General features: G+C 46.5%; 1 protein-coding gene across 1 annotated transcript in view; it reads right to left on the bottom strand.

Moving 5' to 3' along the window:
* LOC123745894 (uncharacterized) overlaps nucleotides 1-23804 on the bottom strand; it is a 715884-nt gene that overhangs the window by 35587 nt on the left and 656493 nt on the right. Inside the window, exons 9-10 of the mRNA XM_069317722.1 lie at nucleotides 5679-5860; nucleotides 3228-3408 (exon numbers count right to left, since the gene is read on the bottom strand). Coding sequence (XP_069173823.1) covers nucleotides 3228-3408; nucleotides 5679-5860 — 363 coding nt within the window. The remainder of the gene's footprint in view (nucleotides 1-3227; nucleotides 3409-5678; nucleotides 5861-23804) is intronic.

The raw sequence follows: 23804 nt of genomic DNA on the forward strand, positions 1-23804 counted from the left end.
TCACAATAACGTGGCTAAAGTATGTTGACCAGACCACACACTACAAGGTGAAGGGACGACGACGTTTCGGTCCGTCCTAGACCATTCTCAATCGACTTGAGAATGGTCCAGGACAGACCGAAACGTCGTCGTCCCTTCACTTTCTAGTGTGTGGTCTGGTCAAGAGTACCTCCTATCCGGAATTAAATAACCAGTGCTACAAAAACCATTAAGCAATATCACCTATCCTGTATAACTAACCAATACCACCAATACTGGACAACCTATCCAATACCACTTATGATAGACCACTTACCCATTACATCCTTATCAGTGGCATATACCTCGAGTCCCTTGTTCAGGCCAGAATCACGAAGCAGTTACGCAAGTACTTACGAACGTGTACATAATCTTTGACGGCATTGGTTACATTTATTAAAGAGTTTATAACTCTTTATTAAACACTTTTTAAGCATGAAAACTTGTCAATTAACTGTTGTTATTGTTATAAACAGCCTCCTGGTGCTTCGGAGCTCATTACTTGTTTAATAATTGTAAACAAAGCCGCCAAAGATTGAGAAAAGATGTGGGCCAGATTGACGAAGCAGTTACACAAGCACTTAAGAACATGTACATCTTTTTATAATTTTTGGCGGCTTTGTTTACAATTATTAAACAGTTAATGAGCTGCGAAGCACCAGGAGGCTGTTTATAACAACAACAGCAGTTAACTGGGAAGTTTTCATGCTGTTAATCTGTTTAATAAATGTTACCAAAGCCGTCAAAAATTGAGGAAAGATGTACACGTTCGTAAGTACTTGGGTAACTGCTTCGTGAATCTGTCCCCAGGGAACACATGCAACTGACAGAGCTTGGATGAGGCGCGCTTCACAGGCCAAACTATTGCGCACAGTTCATGTGTGTTCACCAGGCAACGTGCTTGACCACACCACCAACTGTCTGGTAGTACATTTACCTGACCTAACCTGAGGCCCACCATCCATCTAGTGGCCTACACATGGAGATGTCTTGCTAACATCTAGTTTATTGTAGACGGTGATTATTTCTTCTACTTTATTCATCTCTATCACTCCCTATCTGGCTCTCTATCATATATATATATATATATATATATATATATATATATATATATATATATATATATATATATATATATATATATATGTCGTACCTAGTAGCCAGAATGCACTTCTCGGCCTACTATGCAAGGCCAGATTTGCCTAATAATCCAAGTTTTCCTGAATTAATATATTTTTTCTAATTTTTTTCTTATGAAATGATAAAGCTACCCATTTCATTATGTATGAGGTTATTTTTTTTATTGGAGTTAAAATTAACGTAGATATATGACCGAACCTAACCAACCCTACCTAACCTAACCTAACCTATCTTTATAGGTTAGGTTAGGTAGGCGAAAAAGTTAGGTTAGGTTAGGTTAGGTAGATTAGGTAGTCGAAAAACAATTAATTCATGAAAACTTGGCTTATTAGGCAAATTAGGCCTTGCATAGTAGGCTGAGAAGTGCGTTCTGGCGTCTTGTCGTCTTGTACATACCAGTTGCGTGGCTCCTGGGAGTATGGGTTCGAGTCACTTCTGGGGTGTGAGTTTTCAGTTGCATATTGTCCTGGGGACCATTCAGGCTTGTTCGCATTTGTGTTCCTCACGTGTGCCCCAAAGAATGAGGTGATTTGGTAAAATGCTATGCCCAAGATTACTATCCGAGTGCCGGCGGTGGGGTGGTTCAAATAGCCTCGGCTATCACCTCATTATGTCCGGTCGTGATGGTCAAGTGGATTAAGGCGTCTTGTACATACCAGTTGCGTGGCTCCTGGGAGTATGGGTTCGAGTCACTTCTGGGGTGTGAGTTTTCAGTTATATATATATATATATATATATATATATATATATATATATATATATATATATATATATATATATATATATATATTCACACATATAGGTACCAACTCTGGATGCAATTGTAATGACCCATAGCCTCAGAGAAGAGAATAAAGGGTATTCATAGAAGACCTTGTGGATTCTCACTGAACACAAACATTTTCGTCTCCTACATCTCCTACTCCTACGTCTCCTACGTCTCCTACACACACACATATAACAATCACTGTTGGAAGACCTCATCCAGCTCTCCGGAGGATGCGTGCGTGCCCAAGATACTATAAGCATTTCCTCTCTGCATCGCGACACTGAAGCGCTGGAACAGGAAACTGGCCGCTCTTGAGTCTCTAGTTTGCCTAGTGAGTTCCTCTCCCACCTCTGTTAGGAACTTAAGTGCACAGTTACCCCAGGCGCTCAGAGGCTCAGAGCCTATCGGCACGAACCTGTAACAACGTTCTAGGTCCGGGAACTTGTTAGTTTTCTGGGTCTCCCTGAAGGTGGCCGCCCCACCTCCCTCAGCTATACAGTGAAGTATATAGGTATCAGCCAATGTAGACGCACTCGTGTAATCCCATACGACCTGTTTATCTTCCCTCCATGGCTGCAGGGTGACTCCATCTGGGCGTTTCTGGCTGTTGTCAGGTCTGCACAACTGAGGTTCCCTTTGTGCTGGACACCCAGCTGTAGCCAAACTTCTCTTGATGATGTCATTGACTGCTTCATGTCTGGCAATCTTTCCCTGTGTCTTACGACAGATGAGACCATGGCTGCCGTATTGGTCTGCCCGTGCATGGCCGCAAATACACCGGTGTTCGGTGGAGATAGGGGCGGCAAGGTGCAGGGTATCACCAATACTTAGGGCCCGATGGTTCAGGCGGGTGCCTAAGGCGGAATTAGGGACTGCCAACAGTAAATCCCCGGCATGGGGGGCTTGTACAGCTAGGAGGCGTGCTTTGTCCTTCCCAGTACCTGCCTCCAGCAATACTGTGGCGATGTCCTCCACTAAGGGGCTATCCCATTATGTCCTGTTTGCCATCGTTTGGAAAAGTTGGACGGCGAGTGCTGGCAAGATTGTCCCACTGGCCGCCTCCTTCAGTAACTTTGGGATCATGAATCCCAATGGAGTCTCTGAGGTATTCTGGTAGTATTTCATTCACTAATTCACTGGTAGCACTGGTCGAGGATAAGAATGCGGGCAATGCCAACTGTGTCGCCTTGCGAATACCTATACCCCCGAGTCTAACTGGGAGCGTTGCTTGGTCCCACTGGTCATCTTGCAGGGAGAGGTTTAATGCAAAACACGTGACACTAACAAGTGATGCACATACCTGTGAAGTGTACTACGGTGGGGGAGAGAGTGCGGGTGTACATGTACAAGGGCGTGGAGCGGGCGTGGGGCGTAGCCGTATACAGCACAAGGCGCAGCTGCGTCGACGGAGGTAGACCTCGTACTGAGAACTGAGGTCGTCCTTCACTGACATTCGCCACCAGTGTCTCTCCAGACCAGACCTGTTGGGTCACAGGATACCGGGTGAGAGATAGCTGGGGGAGAACCACCTAGATGGAGAGAGATAAAATTAAGAAGTGTGGAAAAGGCAGAGGGAGCACAACCATGAAGGAGAAAGTGTTGGTGAGAGGGAGGACTGGGATGGTGGAAGTGGAGATGGAAGACTCAGGAGAGGAAAATGCAGGCAAGGAGCTAGGGAGATGGACGTATCATGGTATAGAGAAAACAAGAGAACATTAAGGAGTACTGTTTACCTGTACTAAGAAGGTGCGTAAAGGAGTAAAAAGAGAGATACGTTACATGATGTAAACAATAAAGTCGATATACGGGTTACTGGTGCACTTATTTGCCACCAGATACACAGCTACATTTACCAACGCGGGATGTGTAAGGAGATAATGCCATGAGAGGCAGCAGCATCCCAGGCCCCTAGCAGCACCTCACTGTTCTCATCAGCAGGGGTTCATTGCCTCTCCTCCGAGAGTGCCAGCACCATTTACTATATTTACAAACAACAGGACAACTTAATATTAATGCAGGAAGTGTTGAACCACTTCACTTGTTACTATAACTATTACTTATATATGTTTCCTCTACTGCTGTTACTACAGCCCCCACCACTACTGCTGCTACTACAGCCCCCCGTCACTACTGCTGTTACTACAACCCCCACCACTACTGCTGCTACGACAGCCCCCACCACTACTGCTGCTACGACAGCCCCCACCACTACTGCTGCTACTACAGCCCCCCGTCACTACTGCTGTTACTACAACCCCCACCACTACTGCTGCTAGGACAGCCCCCACCACTACTGCTGCTACGACAGCCCCCACCACTACTGCTGTTACTACAGCCCCCACCACTACTGCTGTTACTACAGCCCCCACCACTACTGCTGTTACTACAGCCCCCCGTCACTACTGCTGTTGCTACAGCCCCCACCACTACTGCTGTTACTACAGCCCCCTACCACTACTGCTGTTGCTACAGCCCCCCGTCACTACTGCTGTTGCTACAGCCCCCCGTCACTACTGCTGTTGCTACAGCCCCCACCACTACTGCTGCTACTACAGCCCCCACCACTACTACTGTTGCTACAGCCCCCACCACTACTGCTGCTACTACAGCCCCCCGTTACTACTGCTGTTACTACAGCCCCCACCACTACTACTGTTTCTACAGCCCCCACCACTACTGCTGTTACTACAGCCCCCACCACTACTGCTGCTACTACAGCCCCCCGTCACTACTGCTGCTACTACAGCCCCCACCACTACTGCTGTTACTACAGCCCCCCGTCACTACTGCTGTTACTACAGCCCCCACCACTACTGCTGTTACTACAGCCCCCACCACTACTGCTGTTACTACAGCCCCCACCACTACTGCTGTTACTACAGCCCCCACCACTACTGCTGTTACTACAGCCCCCACCACTACTACTGTTACTACAGCCCCCACCACTACTGCTGTTACTACAGCCCCCACCACTACTGCTGCTACTACAGCCCCCACCACTACTGCTGCTACTACAGCCCCCCGTCACAACTGCTGTTACTACAGCCCCCCGTCACTACTGCTGTTACTACAGCCCCCACCACTACTGCTACTACAGCCCCCACCACTACTGCTGCTACTACAGCCCCCACCACTACTGCTGCTACTACAGCCCCCCGTCACTACTGCTGTTACTACAGCCCCCACCACTACTGCTGCTACTACAGCCCCCACCACTACTGCTGCTACTACAGCCCCCCGTCACTACTGCTGTTACTACAGCCCCCACCACTACTGCTGCTACTACAGCCCCCACCACTACTGCTGCTACTACAGCCCCCCATCACTACTGCTGTTACTTCAGCCCCCACCACTACTGCTGTTACTACAGCCCCCCGTCACTACTGCTACTACAGCCCCCACCACTACTGCTGTTACTACAGCCCCCGTCACTACTGCTGCTACTACAGCCCCCACCACTACTGCTGTTACTACAGCCCCCCGTCACTACTGCTGTTACTACAGCCCCCACCACTACTGCTGCTACTACAGCCCCCACCACTACTGCTGTTACTACAGCCCCCCGTCACTACTGCTGTTACTACAGCCCCCACCACTACTGCTGCTACTACAGCCCCCACCACTACTGCTGTTACTACAGCCCCCCGTCACTACTGCTGCTACTACAGCCCCCACCACCAAGACCTCTCCCTCACAACCCACCACCAGCAACACCCCCCACCCTCCAACTCACCCTCCAACCCACCCCTACCTCCAGGTTGGCTCTGCTGCTGGCTTGGGGCGACCTGACGAAGCTGAGACTCGGGGAGTGAACGTGGGCGGCGTCAGCGTGGGCGTGAGGGTCACGGGCGTGGGCGGGGTCATCACACTTGACCTCCATCCTGGTGACCCCGACCAGGGTCACGTTGCAGTCCGTCAAGGCCTTGGGCGGCTCTGCAAGTAAGCAGGAGAGTTTGGCATTCTTGGTACCTGGTAGGGGTGCCACGCTGTTGTGTGTTGATGGTGATGGTGGTGGTGGTCGTGGTGATGATGGTCATGACAGTGATGGTGATGAAAGTAAACACCATTACCATATCTACCACAACAAATGGAATGAATGCATTAGACAGTGATGTGGTGGAGGCAGACACCATGCACAGTATCAAGTAAAGATACGATAGAGCACAATAGACTAACAAATCTGAACACCAGTTGAATTACAGTTGAGAGGCGAGACCAAAGAGCAAAGCTCAACCTTGTCAAGCACAACTACACACACACACTCACACACACACACACACACACACACACACACACACACACACACACACACACACACACACACACACATATATATATATATATATATATATATATATATATATATATATATATATATATATACATGAACACGTAAGAGTGTTCGCTTCTCCTACCACCCCCCTTTTTAATGGTGTACACTTTATTATGCAAGGTTATACAGCTACATATCTGATTTTATTCAAAAAATGAATATTAAAAGGACACAGGAAAAGGTTCGCTTCCTAGAGGCTGTAGATTTCCTCGAACTCCTCCGACGCCGGGCAGGAACCGAGGATGCCATGGGCATTCCCCGTCTGGATCGCGACACTGAGGCGCTGAAAGAGAAAACGTGCCGCTCTAGGGTCGCTTGTAGTGTCAATGAGCTTGGAACCAAGATCCTTAAGAAACCTTCTTGCACTCTCTCCCCATGGGCCTAGGGTCTCAGACACTATTGGAACGAAGTTGTACCGATGATCTAATTGCCTGTACTTGGTTGACTTGTGTCTTTCTCTGTGTGTCGCCGCGGCTCCTGCTTGGCCGGCAGAGAGGTTGATGTATGTGGTTGCCAGGGTGGATACACAAGTATAGTCCCACGCCAACTTTCTACCACCCTTCCACGGTCGCAGTGTGATTCTGTCTGGTCGGCTGGCAAAGCTAACAGAGTCACGGTTCAGTAGGTTGCGGGGCTCTCTCTCCGCTGGACACTGAGCAGAGGCAAGGCTTCTTTTAATGATGTCATTGACTTCGTCGTGTCTAGTGTGCCAACCACCAGATTTTCCACAGTGCAGGCCATGCAATCCATATTCGTCAGCATCTGCCTCGCCGCAAATACACCTGTGAACAGTGTGGATAGGGGCAGCAAACGCAGAGCAACTTGTGTCTTTCTCTGTGTGTCGCCGCGGCTCCTGCTTGGCCGGCAGAGAGGTTGATGTATGTGGTTGCCAGGGTGGATACACAAGTATAGTCCCACGCCAACTTTCTACCACCCTTCCACGGTCGCAGTGTGATTCTGTCTGGTCGGCTGGCAAAGCTAACAGAGTCACGGTTCAGTAGGTTGCGGGGCTCTCTCTCCGCTGGACACTGAGCAGAGGCAAGGCTTCTTTTAATGATGTCATTGACTTCGTCGTGTCTAGAGTGCCAACCACCAGATTTTCCACAGTGCAGGCCATGCAATCCATATTCGTCAGCATCTGCCTCGCCGCAAATACACCTGTGAACAGTGTGGATAGGGGCAGCAAACGCAGAGCAACTGCGGATCAACGGAGCTCCTGCGGATCAAGACGTGTGCCTGTCGCAGACATAGGGACTGCCAAAAGGAAGTCCCCTGCATGGGGAGCCTGCACAGCTGTGAGGCGTGCACGATCACTGGGGGTTGTTGCTGCCTCCAGCAAAGCTGTGGCTTCTTTGTCTACAATGGGGCTGTCCCAACTGGATTGTTTCTTGGCTTTCGGCATGGCTGGTCTGAGTGCTGGGTCTGCCATGGCACCCCATTTCGTGTCGCAGTCCGTGTAGTGGGGGTCCTGTATCCCCGCTACATCACTCAGGGTGTCAGGTAGAATTTCCTTAACCAGGCCATCTGATGTTGAGGAGATTATATATATATATATATATATATATATATATATATATATATATATATATATATATATATATATATAATATTATATATATATATATATATATATATATATATATATATATATATATATATATATATTTTATTAAATATGACCGAAAAAGTAAGATTAATAATTCTAACACGAATTTTCTCAATCTTTCGTACATTATGCTTCACTGTTGGAGGTAAATCAAAAATCACTTCTCCAAAATTCATTTTTATTGGAGAAGTGATTTTTGATTTACCTCCAACAGTGAAGCATAATGTACGAAAGATTGAGAAAATTCGTGTTAGAATTATTAATCTTACTTTTTCGGTCATATTTAATAAAATATGTCTACAGGAAAGACTGCTACCAAAATATACTAATATATATATATATAAACATTGGGAAAGGGAAGCAGAGAGAGGAGGCAGTCACGTCTGCGACCTGACCTCCCAGGTAGACAGGTCCCAAGGGAAGCGTGTCACCTTGAACAGAGAGAGAGATAGTGTAGTCTATAAAAGTTCAGGAAACAAGAGGTCGGAACATAGGAATGAGTTTAAAAAACTCCACAAAAATACTCAGTATTTTATAATCCTAACGAAATTGTAAATAAATGGCAGAGCAACAACTGAGGGAGAGGAGCAGGTAACGCCAGCCCCGTGGACCAGCATGTGTCATCTATAGAACACGGGGCCACTACACTTGTGGTGTACTAAGGCTAACTCATAATTCGCAGAAAGCAGAGACGGAATTATTATTAACTTATGAAAATAAAGTTGAGTTTTCTTTCTCTATGCTCAATAATCCCTTATTCAATAGTTAGAGTCCTACATAACATATTATAAGGTTGTTCTCTGAGTCACTACCCCAGTATATATGTATTTGTTTGGAGGCCAACTCTCACAGTAGACTGATATCATATACATTTTTGGAGTCTGGTTTAGTTTTCTGTTGTTATTAACATTTATGTCGGTTATTTGATTTTGCCTTTCCCCACAACCCAGATCTTTTTCTCGTCCTGACACCTGAAGGATTCCTCTCCCAGCTGGTACCTTGTGTTTGGCATCCTGCTCCCTATGCCTATCTTCTTCACTTTACACTTGCTCGAGTTAAACTCTAGTAGCCATTTGTTGGACCATTCCTTCAGTCTGTCCAGGTCATCCTGTAGCCTCTTGCAGTCTTCCTGTGTCTTAATCCTTCTCGTAATTTAACATCTCAGCAAACATTGAGAGGAATGAGTCTATACCTTCTGGAAGATCATTAACGTATATTAATGATATATGTATGTGGGTGATATATGTATGTGGGTGATATATGTATGTGGGTGATATATGTATGTGGGTGATATATGTATGTGGGTGATATATGTATGTTGGTGATATATGTATGTGGGTGATATATGTATGTGGGTGATATATGTATGTGGGTGATATATGTATGTGGGTGATATACAGTCACCGGCAGTACAGTCGGGGTTCATTTTCGACGCACAATCGAATATTCCAGGTTCGAATTGAGCGGGACAGAAATGGTTGGGCACATTTCCTTTCATTCAATGCCTCTGTTCACCTAGCAGGGAGTAGGTACTTAAGAGTGAGTCAGCTTCTTGTGGGGTTGCACCCTGGGCGGGGTCAGTAATTCGGCCTTGGGGGGGGGGGGGGTGGACCTTGATAAAAGCCAAAACGTGTATGAATACACTCTGGCTTCCTGTCCCCCAACACTGTGAATTATTATTGATATTATACGTATATCACGTGTGAGTGTGTATTTACTATTTGTATATGCAGAATCGAGCTATTAGCTCTTGGACCCCGCCTTTCTAACCAATAAAACACACACACACACACACAAACACATCCCCAGGAAGCAGCCCGTAGCATCTATCTAACTCCCAGGTAAATCTCTCTCTGACGAGAGAGATTTCCTTATTTACGGCTAGGTGAACAGGTGCACCAGGTTGAAAGAAACGTTTCCCATTTGTTTCTGCCTCCGCAGAAAAACGAACCCGGACCATTATGACTACGAGCCCCAAGCACTGTCCACTCAGCCAAGAGGCCCCCATGTGTGTGTGTACAACTCACCTAGTTGTGCTTGCGCGGGTTGAGCTTTGGATCTCTGGTCCCGCCTCTCAACTATTAATCAACTGGTGTACAGATTCTTGAGCCTACTGGGCTCCATCAAATCTGATTTGAAACTGTGTATGGAATCAGTCTCCACCACATCACTGCCTAATGCATTCCATTTGTTAACTACTCTGACACTGAAAAAATTATTTCTAATGTCTCTATGGCTCATTTGGGCACTCAATTTCCACCTGTCTCCCCTAGTGCATGTGCCCCTTGAGGTAAATAGCGTGTCTTTATCTGCCCTATCAATTCCTCTCAGAATCTTGTATATGATGATCATGTCCCCTCTAACTCTTCTGTATCCTGGTGACCAGAGGTTTAATTCCCGTAGTCTCTCCTCGTAGCTCATACCCCTCAGTTCGGGTACTAGTCTGGTGGCAAATCTTTGAACCTTTTCCAGTTTAGTCTTATGCTTGACTAGATATGGACTCCATGCTGCAGCCGCATACTCCAGGATTGGTCTGACATATGTAGCATACAAAGTTCTGAAAGATTCCTTACATAGGTTTCTAAAGGCCGTCCTTATGTCAGCCAACCTGGCATATGCTGCTGATGTTATCCTCTTGATATGAGCTTCAGGGGACAGATCTGGCGTGATATCAACCCTTTATCAGGTCTTTCTCTCTGATTCTTGAAGGATTTAATCTCCCAAATGATACCTTGTATCTGGTCTCCTGCTCCCTACACCTATCTTCATTACATTACATTTGCTTGGGTTAAACTCTAACAACCATTTGTTCGACCATTCCTGCAGCTTGTCCAGGTCTTCTTGGAGCCTCAAGCTGTCCTCCTCTGTCTTAATCCTTCTCATAATTTTGGCGTCGTCAGCAAACATTGAGAGGAATGAGTCTATGCCCTCTAGGAGATCATTTACGTATATCAGAAACAGGATAGGTCCGAGTACAGAGCCCTGTGGGACTCCACTGGTGGCTTCACGCCAATCTGAGGTGTTACCCCTCACTGTATCTCTCTGCTTCCTATTGCTTAGGTACTCCCTTATCCACTGGAGAGTCCTACCAGTTTCTCCTGCCTGTTTCTCCAGTTTATGCATCAACGTTTTATGGGGTACTGTGTCAAAGGCTTTCCGACAATCCAAAAAAATTATATCCGCCCATCCTTCTCTTTCTTGCCTAATTTTTGTTGCTTGGTCATAGAATTCTATTAGACCTGTGAGGCACAATTTATGGGCGCGCGCGCGCGAGGCAGACAGGTGTCACTCAAACTAGAGCCGCGGTGTCGGTAGTGACAACACACACACACACGATGTGTGTGTGTGGGGGGGAGGGGGGGCGCACGCGTGTTTGTGAGTCTGCGAGAGCCACAATGATACATTAAGACCACAAAAAGTGTCAGATGTTCCGTTGTACCGACATTATCGCCAAGACGTCAAGGTCTGCAGACAACAGTGAAGAGTGGATCTTTTTGTGGCTGAGTCTGGGAGGCGGTGTGTGGTGCGGCCGCCGGGCTGGAAGCGCTACCCAGGCTCCCGGAGGCCACATTACCAAAGATGGATTGCGAAAAATGCTAGTAAATATACCTGTATGCCGTCGTACGTCTAGACGTGACAAAGTACATCAGCCACAAAACTGGAAAGGAAAAGAAAGACAGAGAGAGAGAGAGAGAGAGAGAGAGAGAGAGAGAGAGAGAGAGAGAGAGAGAGAGAGAGAGAGAGAGAGAGAGAGAGAGAGAGAGACGTAGGAAGAACAGACAGTTAACGAGACAAACAGAGAGCGAGAAATTGACAGATATAGAAGCGAAGAAAAAGAAAATACAATAATTTTAACATCGGAACAAAAATATCAAATTATTCTGATATTCTGAAATTATTACCGTGAGCAACACGAGACAATGAGATGCCACCTCCATTCACCTCCCTAATGGGTATACCACAGACAAATGCTAATATATATAATTTTTTAAATTTATTGACATTCAACTTAGTCTAAATTTATTTGTCGACATAATAGAGATAATTACAAGAAATTTAATAATATACGTTATTTACAACCGGATGATTCCTCTCTCTATGCTTTCACTGTTAACATAACCGCAATTATGTTTCGTTAAAATTAACGAAACGACCGAGTGTACGTTGGATACTTGGACAAAAATATATTTGTTAACGGGCGCGGTATATTTGTCAATGATTTATAGTGAAGTGAGGTTTGTTGGAGGTGTTCCATTGTTCACTGATACTTGTTGCTTTCCTGGGAATTATTCATTGGAATATAATTGATGGGACGTTTAAAATGTGGTGTTATGGGAACTATGTGGCGTTTATTGTTACAAAACTGTTAGTGTTTGTGTGTGTGTACTTAATATTTGTATTTACTCTTTGTACCTGCAGGATCGAGCTATTAGCTCTTGGGCCCTGCCTCTGTAGCCGCAGGTTGTCTAATGTACTGACTTCCCCGACTCATTTTCTTCTATTGTTGTCGGAAAATCCGACACCATTTAATAATATCATACAGGCAAATAATATTGCTGTGTTGTATAAACAAGTTAACCCATAGAAAATGTAACTTGTAGTGGAATTTCCGTCTATAGAAAACGGAATATCATTACCACATACTATTATAAATTCACCACCTATTATGGTGGGAATTATTCTTCAATACATTAGTCTTTGGACTTTACCATCATAAAAACATCTCATATAAATTAACTTATTTATCAGAATTAAAATAGAGTAAATGTGACCCTTCTATCACTTACTGTCATCTGGACAATGTAGGCCAGTAGCGTCAGTGAGGAGGGAGTGGGCAGCCATTGTTATTGTTTAAGACCACAGAGTCGAGGAGCAAATTCGGCTCCTATAAATTCTCTTGGACGAAGTGTTATGGAAGATCAGAGTAGTGATCTGCCATCATCAACACGCTGTCATCAATCTCAAGGGAAGTGTCTTTCCGAAACCCGTTTATCTTTCATTTATGGCCATTAATGTCAGTAGATATTGGGTGAGCCTGTTAGATCACAAATGATCGACTCAAACAAGGTAATTAAGCCTAGGTCTTTATGGTTCCTTGTACAGTGTTTTCTCTGATACAGCTGTCATATATTAGGATTCTGGCTTCATAGCTAGCGCCCTTTTGACAGGTCAAGACGAGGAAGCATGCTTTGTGTACCAGTTACTTGGTGATGGAAGCTACCTCAAAGAGTATAATTTGGTGTCTACATCCTGGTTATACCTGGTGGACTAAGGCCTGCTGTACAATAAGATAAGGTACCTCTTCAATGTACACTAATGTGTAGTTAATACTGTAGTTTGATTGGCTGCATATATATAAATTCAATATAAACCCCCCTAATCTGTAGAGGATCGATTTGTGAGATTATTGCAGAAATACAGTCCACTTAACATCATACAAATTGCTATCGAAGTATACAAATTAACGTAAATATAAATTCTATATAAATTAAATAAATATAAATCTCACAGGTCGGTTCCCACAATTATGTATACTATATAAATTAATCTATCACAAATAGGTTAGTACACACACACAAACACACACACACACACACACACACAGAAGAGTAAGGGGAGACATGATCACAACCTACAAAATCCTCAGGGAAATCGACCGGGTAAACTATTCAACACTGGCGGGACGCGAACAAGGAGCCACAGGTAGAAATTGAGTACCCACATGAGCCACAGGGACGTTAGAAGGAACTTTTTCAGTGTCAGAGTAGTTAACGGATGGAATGCATTAGGCAGTGATGTGGTGGAGGCTGACTCCATACACAGTTTTAAATAAAGATAAGACAGAGCACAGTAGGTTCAGGAATCTGTACACCAGTTGATTGACAGTTGAGAGGCGGGACCAAAGAGCCAGAGCTCAACCCCCGCAAGCAAACAATAGGTGAGTACGCACACACACACACACACTTTTTTAGTTTCAAGTTGTAGTTTCAAAGCGTTATATGACAAAGAGTGCTGGGAAGACGGGACACCACGAGCGTAGGTCTCATCCTGTAACTACACTGAAGTAATTACACAACTTTGACACAGTACCACATAAGAAACTAGTGCATAAACTGGATATGCAGGCTGGAGTGAAAGGGAAGGTACTCCACTGGATAAGGGAGTACCTAAGCAACAGAAGACAGCGAGTCACTGTGAGGGGTGAGGTCTCGGAGTGGCGAGGTGTCACCAGTGGAGTCAAGGGCAATCTTGAGTGTTATCTCAAGTCCCACAGGGATCCGTTCTTGGACCAATACTGTTCCTGATATATGTAAATGATCTCCCAGAGGAAATAGACTCGTTCCTTTCAATGTTTGCGGGCGATGCCAAAATTGTGAGGAGGATTAAAACTGAGGAAGATAGTATGAGACTACAAGATGATCTAAGCAAACTGAATGAAGGGTTCAACAAATGGCTACTAAGGTTCAACCCAAGTAAATGTAAGGTAATGAAACTAGGGGGAGAAAATAAAAGGCCAGACACTGGATACAGAATGGGAGATGAAGTTCGTTTCCTTCACGAAACGAACAGAGAGAAAGACCAAAGGGTTGATGTTTCACCAAACCTGTCTCCTGACGCCCACATCGAAAGAATAACATCGGCGGCGTATGCGAGGCTGGCTAACATCAGAACTGTCCTCAGAAACTTGTATAGGGAATCTTTAAGAATCTTGTATACCCCGTATGTGAGGCCAATCCAGGAGTATGCGGCCCCAGCATGAAGCCCGTATCTTGTAAAGCACAAGATGAAATTGGAAAAAGTTCGGGCTCTATGCTGGGGGCCGTATACTCCAGGATTGGTCATACACATGTGGTATACAGGGTTATGAATGATTCCTTACACAGGTTCCTGAACGCTGTTCTGATGTTAGCCAGCTTCGCATATGCCGCAGACGTAATTCTTTTTATGTGGGCTTCAGGAGACAGGTTTGGTGTGATATCAACTCCTACATCTTTCTCTCTGTTTCAAGAAGTACTTCATTTTACCATTCGGTATCCTGTGTCTGGCCTCCTGTTTTCATCGCCTAGTTTCATGACCTTACATTTACTCGGGTTGAACTTTAGTAGCCATTTGTTGGCCCATTCATTCAGTATGTCTAAGTCATCTTGTAGCCTTCTACTATCATCCTCTGTCTTAATCTTCCTCATAATTTTTGCATCATCAGCAAACAATGGGAGGAACGATTCTATACCCTCTGGGAGATCATTTACATATATACGAAACAGTATAGGTCCAAGGACTGAACCCTGCGGGACTCCACTGGTGACGTCTCGCCAATCTGACGCCTCACCCCTCACAGTGACTCGCTGTCTTCTGTTGCTTAGGTACTCCCTTATCCACTGGAGTACCTATCCTTTCACTCCAGCCTGCATCTTCAACATTTTCAATAGCCTCTTGTGTGATACTGTGTCAAAGGCTTTCTGGCAATCCAAAAATATGCAGTCTGCCCACACCTCTCTTTCGAGCCTGAGTTTTGTTGTCTGGTCATAGAATTCAAGTAACCCTGTGAGGCAGGACCTGCCACCCCTGAATCCATGTTGATGCTGTGTTACAAAGTTTCTTCACTCCAGATGTTCCACTAGCTTTTTTCGCACAATCTTCTCAATCAGCTTGCATGGTATGCAGGTTAGGGACACTGGCCTGTAGTTCAGTGCCTCCTGTCTATCCCCCTTCTTGTATATCGGAACTACATTAGCCATCTTCCAATTTTTTGGCAGTTCCCCTGTTACCAGTGATTTGTTATACACTTTGGAGAGTAGCAGGCACAGTGCTGCTGCTCCTTCCATTAGTATCCATGGAGAGATTCCATCAGGGCCTATAGCCTTTGTCACATCCAACTCTACCAAAAGCTTCCTTACTGCCCCACTGGTAATCTCAAACTCTTCTAGTGGTTCCTGGTTAACTATTCTCTCTTTTATCTCTGGAACTTCCCCTTGCTCTAAAGTGATGACCTCCTGGAATTTCTTATTCAGTTCCTTGCACACTTCTTGTCGTTTGTAGTGAATCTGTCTGCCCCGAATGGGCTAAGGTACAGACTCCATGCTGGGACTGCATACTCCAGGATTGGTCTTACATATGTGGTATAAAAGGTTCTGAACTCGGTCGGCTACACCCAGTGTGTGTGTATATATATTCACCTAGTTGTATTCACCTAGTTGTGCTTGCGAGGGTTGAGCTTTGCTCTTTCGGCACGCCTCTCAACTGTCAATCAACTGTTACTAACTACTAACTAAAAAAAATTCGACGCATACACACACCCCCAGGAAGCAGCTCCGTAACTGCTGTCTAACTCCCAGGTACCTATTTACTGCTAGGTAACAGGGGGCATTCAGGGTGAAAAAAACTTTGCCCATTTGTTTCTGCCTGGTGCGGGAATCGAACCCGGGCCACAGAATTATTCCTGCGCGTCTGTCCACTCTATAATCTATCTATAATCATCCAGTTGGCCTTGTAGGATTGTATTGAGCCACCATCACCTCTGTAGGTCAGTACACTGCTACACCCAGTACTACACCTACACCATCACCTCTGTAGGTCAGTACACTGCTACACCCAGTACTACACCTACACCATCACCTCTGTAGGTCAGTACACTGCTACACCCAGTACTACACCTACACCATCACCTCTGTAGGTCAGTACACTGCTACACCCAGTACTACACCTACACCATCACCTCTGTAGATCAGTACAATTACACCCAAACCCTGAGCTTACACTTTGGTGGTTGGTGTCACACGGGGTGTCGGGGACAGGGTGTAACGGCTTTAATCCTTTCTCTCAAGCCAGTGTGACCACTACCCCGCCAAGACGCACTACACTACCACGCTACGGAAATGATTGGGCGCATTCCGCCCTGGCTGGCTGTACCGTGGGTCCCTGCGCGGACTTGCAGTGATGTCTTGTACCACCACACCTACACTAACGCACTCACCAGGGTGTACACTCACCAGGGTGTACACTCACCAGGGTTTTCACACACCAGGTGTACACACACCAGGGTGTACACTCACCAGGTGTACACTCACCAGGTGTACACTCACCAGGGTGTACACTCACCAGGGTGTACACACACCAGGTGTACACACACCAGGGTGTACACTCACCAGGGTGTACACTCACCAGGGTGTACACTCACCAGGGTGTACACTCACCAGGTGTACACTCACCAGGGTGTACACTCACCAGGTGTACACTCACCAGGGTGTACACTCACCAGGGTGTTCACTCACCAGGGTGTACACTCACCAGGGTGTACTCTCACCAGGGTGTACACTCACCAGGTGTAAACTCACCAGGTGTACACTCACCAGGTGTACACTCACCAGGTGTACACTCACCAGGTGTACACTCACCAGGTGTACACTCACCAGGGTGTACACTCACCAGGGTGTACACTCACCAGGGTGTACACTCACCAGGGTGTTCACTCACCAGGGTGTACACTCACCAGGGTGTACACTCACCAGGGTGTACACTCACCAGGGTGTACTCTCACCAGGGTGTACACTCAACAGGTGTACACTCACCAGGTGTACACTCACCAGGTGTACACTCACCAGGGTGTACACTCACCAGGTGTACACTCACCAGGGTGTACACACACCAGGTGTACACTCACCAGGGTGTACACTCACCAGGGTGTACACTCACCAGGGTGTACACTCACCAGGGTGTACACTCACCAGGTGTACACTCACCAGGGTGTACACTCACCAGGGTGTACACTCACCAGGTGTACACTCACCAGGGTGTACACACACCAGGGTGTACACTCACCAGGGTGTACACTCACCAGGGTGTACACTCACCAGGTGTACACTCACCAGGGTGTACACTCACCAGGGTGTACACTCACCAGGTGTACACTCACCAGGGTGTACACTCACCAGGGTGTACACTCACCAGGGTGTACACTCACCAGGGTGTACACTCACCAGGGTGTACACACACCAGGGTGTACACTCACCAGGTGTACACTCACCAGGTGTACACTCACCAGGGTGTACACACACCAGGGTGTACACTCACCAGGGTGTACACTCACCAGGGTGTACACTCACCAGGTGTACACTCACCAGGGTGTACACTCACCAGGTGTACACACACCAGGGTGTACACTCACCAGGTGTACACACACCAGGGTGTACACTCACCAGGGTGTACACTCACCAGGTGTACACTCACCAGGGTGTACACTCACCAGGGTGTACACTCACCAGGGGTGTACACTCACCAGGGTGTACACTCACCAGGGTGTACACACACCAGGGTGTACACACACCATGGTGTACACACACCAGGGTGTACACTCACCAGGGTGTACACTCACCAGGTGTACACTCACCAGGGTGTACACACACCAGGGTGTACACACACCAGGGTGTACACACACCAGGGTGTACACTCACCAGGGTGTACACTCACCAGGTGTACACTCACCAGGGTGTACACACACCAGGGTGTACACACACCATGGTGTACACATATACCAGGGTGTACACACACCAGGGTGTACACTCACCAGGTGTACACTCACCAGGTGTACACTCACCAGGTGTACACTCACCAGGGTGTACACTCACCAGGTGTACACTCACCAGGGTGTACACTCACCAGGGTGTACTCTCACCAGGTGTACACTCACCAGGTGTACACTCACCAGGGTGTACACTCACCAGGTGTACACTGTCAGGCCCCTGGGCCCTGACAGCTGAGTGGACAGCGCACGGGATTCGTAGTCCTAAGGCCCCGGGTTCGATCTCCGGCGGAAACAAATAGCCAGTTTCTTTCACACTGATGCCTCAGTTCACCTAGCAGTAAATAGGTACCTGTGAGTTAGACAGTTGCTACGGGCTGCTTCCTGGGTGTGTTCTCACGCGGTGTGTTCCTGGGTGTGTTCCTGGGTGTGTTCTCACACACACGCGCGTGCACGCTTGCGTGTGTGTGTGTGTGTACTCACCTAGTTGTGCTTGCGGGGGTTGAGCTCTGGCTCTTTGGTCCCGCCTCTCAACTGTCAATCAACAGGTGTACAGGTTCCTGAGCCTATTGGGCTCTATCATATCTACACTTGAAACTGTGTATGGAGTCAGCCTCCACCACATCACTTCCTAATGCATTCCATTTGTCAACCACTCTGACACTAAAAAAGTTCTTTCTAATATCTCTGTGGCTCATTTGGGCACTCAGTTTCCACCTGTGTCCCCTAGTGCGTGTGCCCCTTGTGTTAAACAGCCTGTGTGTGTGTGTGTGTGTGTGTGTGTGTGTGTGTGTGTGTGTACTCACCTATTTGAAGTCACCTATTTGTGATTGCGGGTCTTGAGCTTTGGGTCTTTGGTCCCGCCTCTCAACTGTCAATCAACTGGTATACAAATTCCTGAGCCTACTGGGCTCTATCATATCTACATTTGAAACTGTGTATGGAGTTCGCCTCCACCACACCACTGCCTAATGCATTCCATCTGTTAACTACTCTAAAACTGAAAAAGTCCATTCTAACGTCCCTGTGGCTCATGTGGGTACTAAGTTTCCACCTGTGTCCCCTTATTCGCGTACCACCAGTGTTGAATAGTTAATCATTGTCTACCCGGTCGATTCCCCTGAGGATTTTGAAGCTTGTGATCATGTCTTCCCTTACTCTTCTGTCTTCCAGTGTCGTAAGGTTCATTTCTCGCAGCCTTTCCTCGTAACTCATGCCTCTTAGTTCTGGGACTAGTCTAGTGGCATACCTCTGAACTTTCTCCAGCTTCGTCTTGTGCTTGACAAGGTACGGGCTCCATGCTGGGGCCGCATACTCCAGGATTGGTCTTAAATATGTGGAATACAAGATTCTGAATGATTCCTTACACAGGTTCCTGAAGGCTGTTCTGATGTTAGCCAGCCTCGCACATGCCGCAGACGTAATTCTTTTTATGTGGGCTTCAGGAGACAGGTTTGGTGTGATATCAACTCCTAGATCTTTCTCTCTGTCCGTTTCATTAAGTACTTCATCTCCAATTCTGTTTCTGCCTGAAACGCTTTGCGTAATAGTGGCTTTAGGCAATGTATGTACTAGCTCTATCTATAAATTCATCAATATGTGTATCACATCCTGTATGTATGTACGTTACCTGAATAAACATTTGAATTTGAATATTCTGTATCCTGTGTCTGGCCTCCTATTTCCACCACCTAGTTTCATTACTTTGCATTTATTCGGGTTGAACTTCAACAGCCATTTGTTGGACCATTCACTCAGTCTGTCTAGGTCACATTGTAGCCTCCTACTATCATCCTCTGTTTCAATCCTCCTCATAATTTTTGCATCATCAGCAAACATTGAGAGAAACGAGTCTATACCCTCTGGGAGATTATTTACATAAATCAGAAACAGTATAGGTCCAAGGACTGTTCCCTGCAGGACTCCACTTGTAACGTCTCGCCAATCTGAGACCTCACCCCTCACATTGACTCGCTGTCTCCTGTTGCTTAGGTGCTCCTTTATCCAATTGAGTACCTTCCCTTTCACTCCAGCCTGCATCTCCAGCTTTTTCACTAGCCTCTTCTGTGGTACTGTATTAAAGGCTTTCTGACAATCCAAAAATATGCAGTCTGCCCACCCTTCCCTTTCTTGCCTGATTTTTGTTGCCTGGTCATAGAATTCAAGTAACCCTGTGAGACAGGACTTGCCATCCCTGAACCCATGTTGATGCTGTGTTACAAAGTTCTTTCGCTCCAGATGTTCCACTGTGTGTGTGTGTGTGTGTGTGTGTGTGTGTGTGTGTGTGTGTGTGTGTGTGTGTGTGTGTGTGTGTGTGTGTGTGTGTGTGAAAAACAAAACGAACAAAACGTCTTCAGTTTGCGCTGTCTTCGACCAACATAAAAACGTGCTATGTCTTCGACCAAAGACATCACTCGCAAACTCTCCTCCACGTCCGCCCAGACAGGGCTCCCAGGCATAGGAATAACCGACGAGTGCCTGGAACGCTGCGGGTCTGGCCGCATATCATCAGAACTCTCCACCTTGATGGACGATGCACCGAAGGCGGAAGGAAACGGGATCCGAGAACGTAGCCCAAGGCCATGCAAAATCGCAGCAGCAGCGACCACAGGAGGCACGGACCCATGTATAACAGAAGGACGTAAATCCAGCGGCGTGACAGGTTCCACACACACGGCCCCAACACCAGGAAGTGCGCCACGAGAGTCAAGAACCGCATGTGAACCATCAACAACCGCCATGGAGGGGGGGGGGGGGGGATGGGGGAGGGCCCATGCTCCTCATCACAACCATGCCTGAACCACTAACAACTCCTTCAGAGAGTACAAACAATGAAGGCACAGGGACCGCCGCACAGCCACCACTGGCCACGTCTCCAATGACAGGTGGCTGCAAAGGCACATCATCCACCGCCACTCCAATCAACGGAAACCTCAGTACCATTAGGAGCAACCAACGTCGGGGAAATCCTCTTCAAGGAAGAGGTTCACTTGGGCCATGCCATCCGCACTGCAATCCACAGCTTGATGCCCCAACAACTCGCAACGGAAGTAGATCTGCATCTGCAGGGCATAGTACATACGCAGATAGTAACTCATTAACTTCACTGACAATGGAATGTCAGACTTTAGCTGCATATCCAACGTCCAGATGCCATTCTGAACACCTCTCAGTCTTCCAGCAGAGGAGATGGTATTCATCCGGATGGACACCACCCATCCAAACTGCCCAAAGACGCGTCCAAACTGCCCAAAGATGCGCCGGAGTAATACCTCAGGGAACTCGAAAGGGGCACCATGGATGCTGATGTGTCAGAACTACTGCGGTCTGAAACAACCACAGAACCATCAGCAAATGTGTGGCTGTCAAAGCAACGCAGAAAGTCCCAATAAACCTCCTCCGGACACAACTTAACTACTGCCCAATGCTTCGTAATCAGCTGGATGCCACAGACGTCACCAACGTCAATATGCCCAACACATCAAACAAGGTGGTGTCCACTGCAGGGTAGTCTTCGAGGCCAGAATATTCCAGTGCAACCATCCTAGACTGCAAGAGAGGTGGCAAGGGACGCCCCCCCCCCCCCCCCCCCCCATCACTCAGGGGCAGCCGGGCACAGGACTCCACCGGCAACACCTTGAGAACCGCACGCGAGGCTAAGACAAGTACAACTGAGAAGGTAGGCGACATGTCAACGACCAGGTCGCAACCATTCTAATGGACAACAGACACGAAAAATGAATATTCCATAAGGTTTGCATAACCACTTTATTAATAACACAATAACGAATGTACAGACCTTCTCCAGAGACCTCGTTGATACAATTGCTATCTATTACGAAACATGGGTGTGTTGGGGAACAAACGTAAGCCTAGGTGGATACCACCCACCACCACCCAAGTGGGCCCTTGACCCCATATTTGTTAAAGAACATGAACGAGTAAAGCAGCTTGGAGATACATACAAACGAACCAAATCACAAAAAGCCTTACATGCATTTCTTGTCACAAATAGAGAGACATGAGCAATGTTCTACGGAATAAACATTGGGAAGAGTTCCTTCAAGGTATACACGAGCACACAACACTCGTTGAAGTTTGGGACAAAATACGAAAAATCTCTTGAAGCAGCCCAACCCAACCACTGTACCACAGCCCACTAGAACAAGCAAACATTCTCCTTCATCAAAGGGCACTAACATTAAGTTATAACTCGCTCCCGATTAACATACAAAATAAAGTTAATGACACACGCCCCAACAGACAACGATCCATTGATCTCCCCTGTACAGCTATTGACGTGTCAGATCTTAATGATGTAACTGAATGGAAATTAAATCATGCACTAAAGATGGTCAAATCAACTGCTCCTGGAGAGGACGGAATCACTTACAGTTTGCTGAGATTAATCTTACAAGTACCAGGTAATGCACTTTTAGTGTTATACAGAACGAGTTTAAGTGAAGGAATATTACCTGATGCTTGGACAAAGATTCATCGTTCGTATCACCAAACCACATTCAGCTAATTATAGGCCCATATCTCTAACATCGTGCACATGTAAAGTGCTTGAACGCATTGTCCTTAACCGACTCATGTATCGAATACAGGGGGCACCTGTCACCCCAACTGTTTGGATTTATGCCCGGGCTCAGTGCACAACACTGTTTTGCTGAGTACTTCGTTTATAGTGATGCTTCCTCTCAAGTAGTCTTCATCGACCTAGCAGCAGCTTTTGACACAGCAAACAGGGAAATCATACTAGAACAGCTTGCTGAGCTGGGAATACAAGGAAAATTACTGAAATGAATAAAGGGCTATTTGTCTAATTGAACATCATATGTTTTGTTAATTGTTTTGGAAAAAAACAGCATATGTTTTTGTTAATATGTTTTGGTGTTAATAGCACAGAGAGCAAACACTTTGAACTGGGACTCCACATGGAGGGGTCTTCAGCCCCTTGTTGTTCAACGTTTTAATACATAAACTTATTAAAGATCTTCCAACTAATAATGAAGACACTGTCATTTGTTATGATGATGATATATGTTTACAGGCTGCCACCGAGCCTAGAATGCAAATTCTGCTCGATGCTTTGCTACTAGAGCTGAGGGATGTGACCTTCTTATATCTGTACAGAAAACTCGTGCCCTCATTCCATGTGGTATTCCACCACCCAATTATCATATAGATGGGCGAGCACTTGTGAACTGCGAGTCTTACAGATACCTTGGTGTCCCCATTAACGACCCTGGGTACCTTTCTTCTCTCAAGAGGAGACTCCGGGAGAGATTAAAGCTCTTGCGGGTCCTTGTTGGTGTCAATCACGGAATTAGCGTGCGACATGCTAGAATGTTCTATGTAGTATTTATACGCTTTGTGATTGACTACAATGCTCTACATCTCATACTGTATAAAG

The sequence above is a fragment of the Procambarus clarkii genome, chromosome 88 (assembly GCF_040958095.1).
Source record: "Procambarus clarkii isolate CNS0578487 chromosome 88, FALCON_Pclarkii_2.0, whole genome shotgun sequence".
In the NCBI taxonomy this organism is placed as follows: domain Eukaryota; kingdom Metazoa; phylum Arthropoda; class Malacostraca; order Decapoda; family Cambaridae; genus Procambarus; species Procambarus clarkii.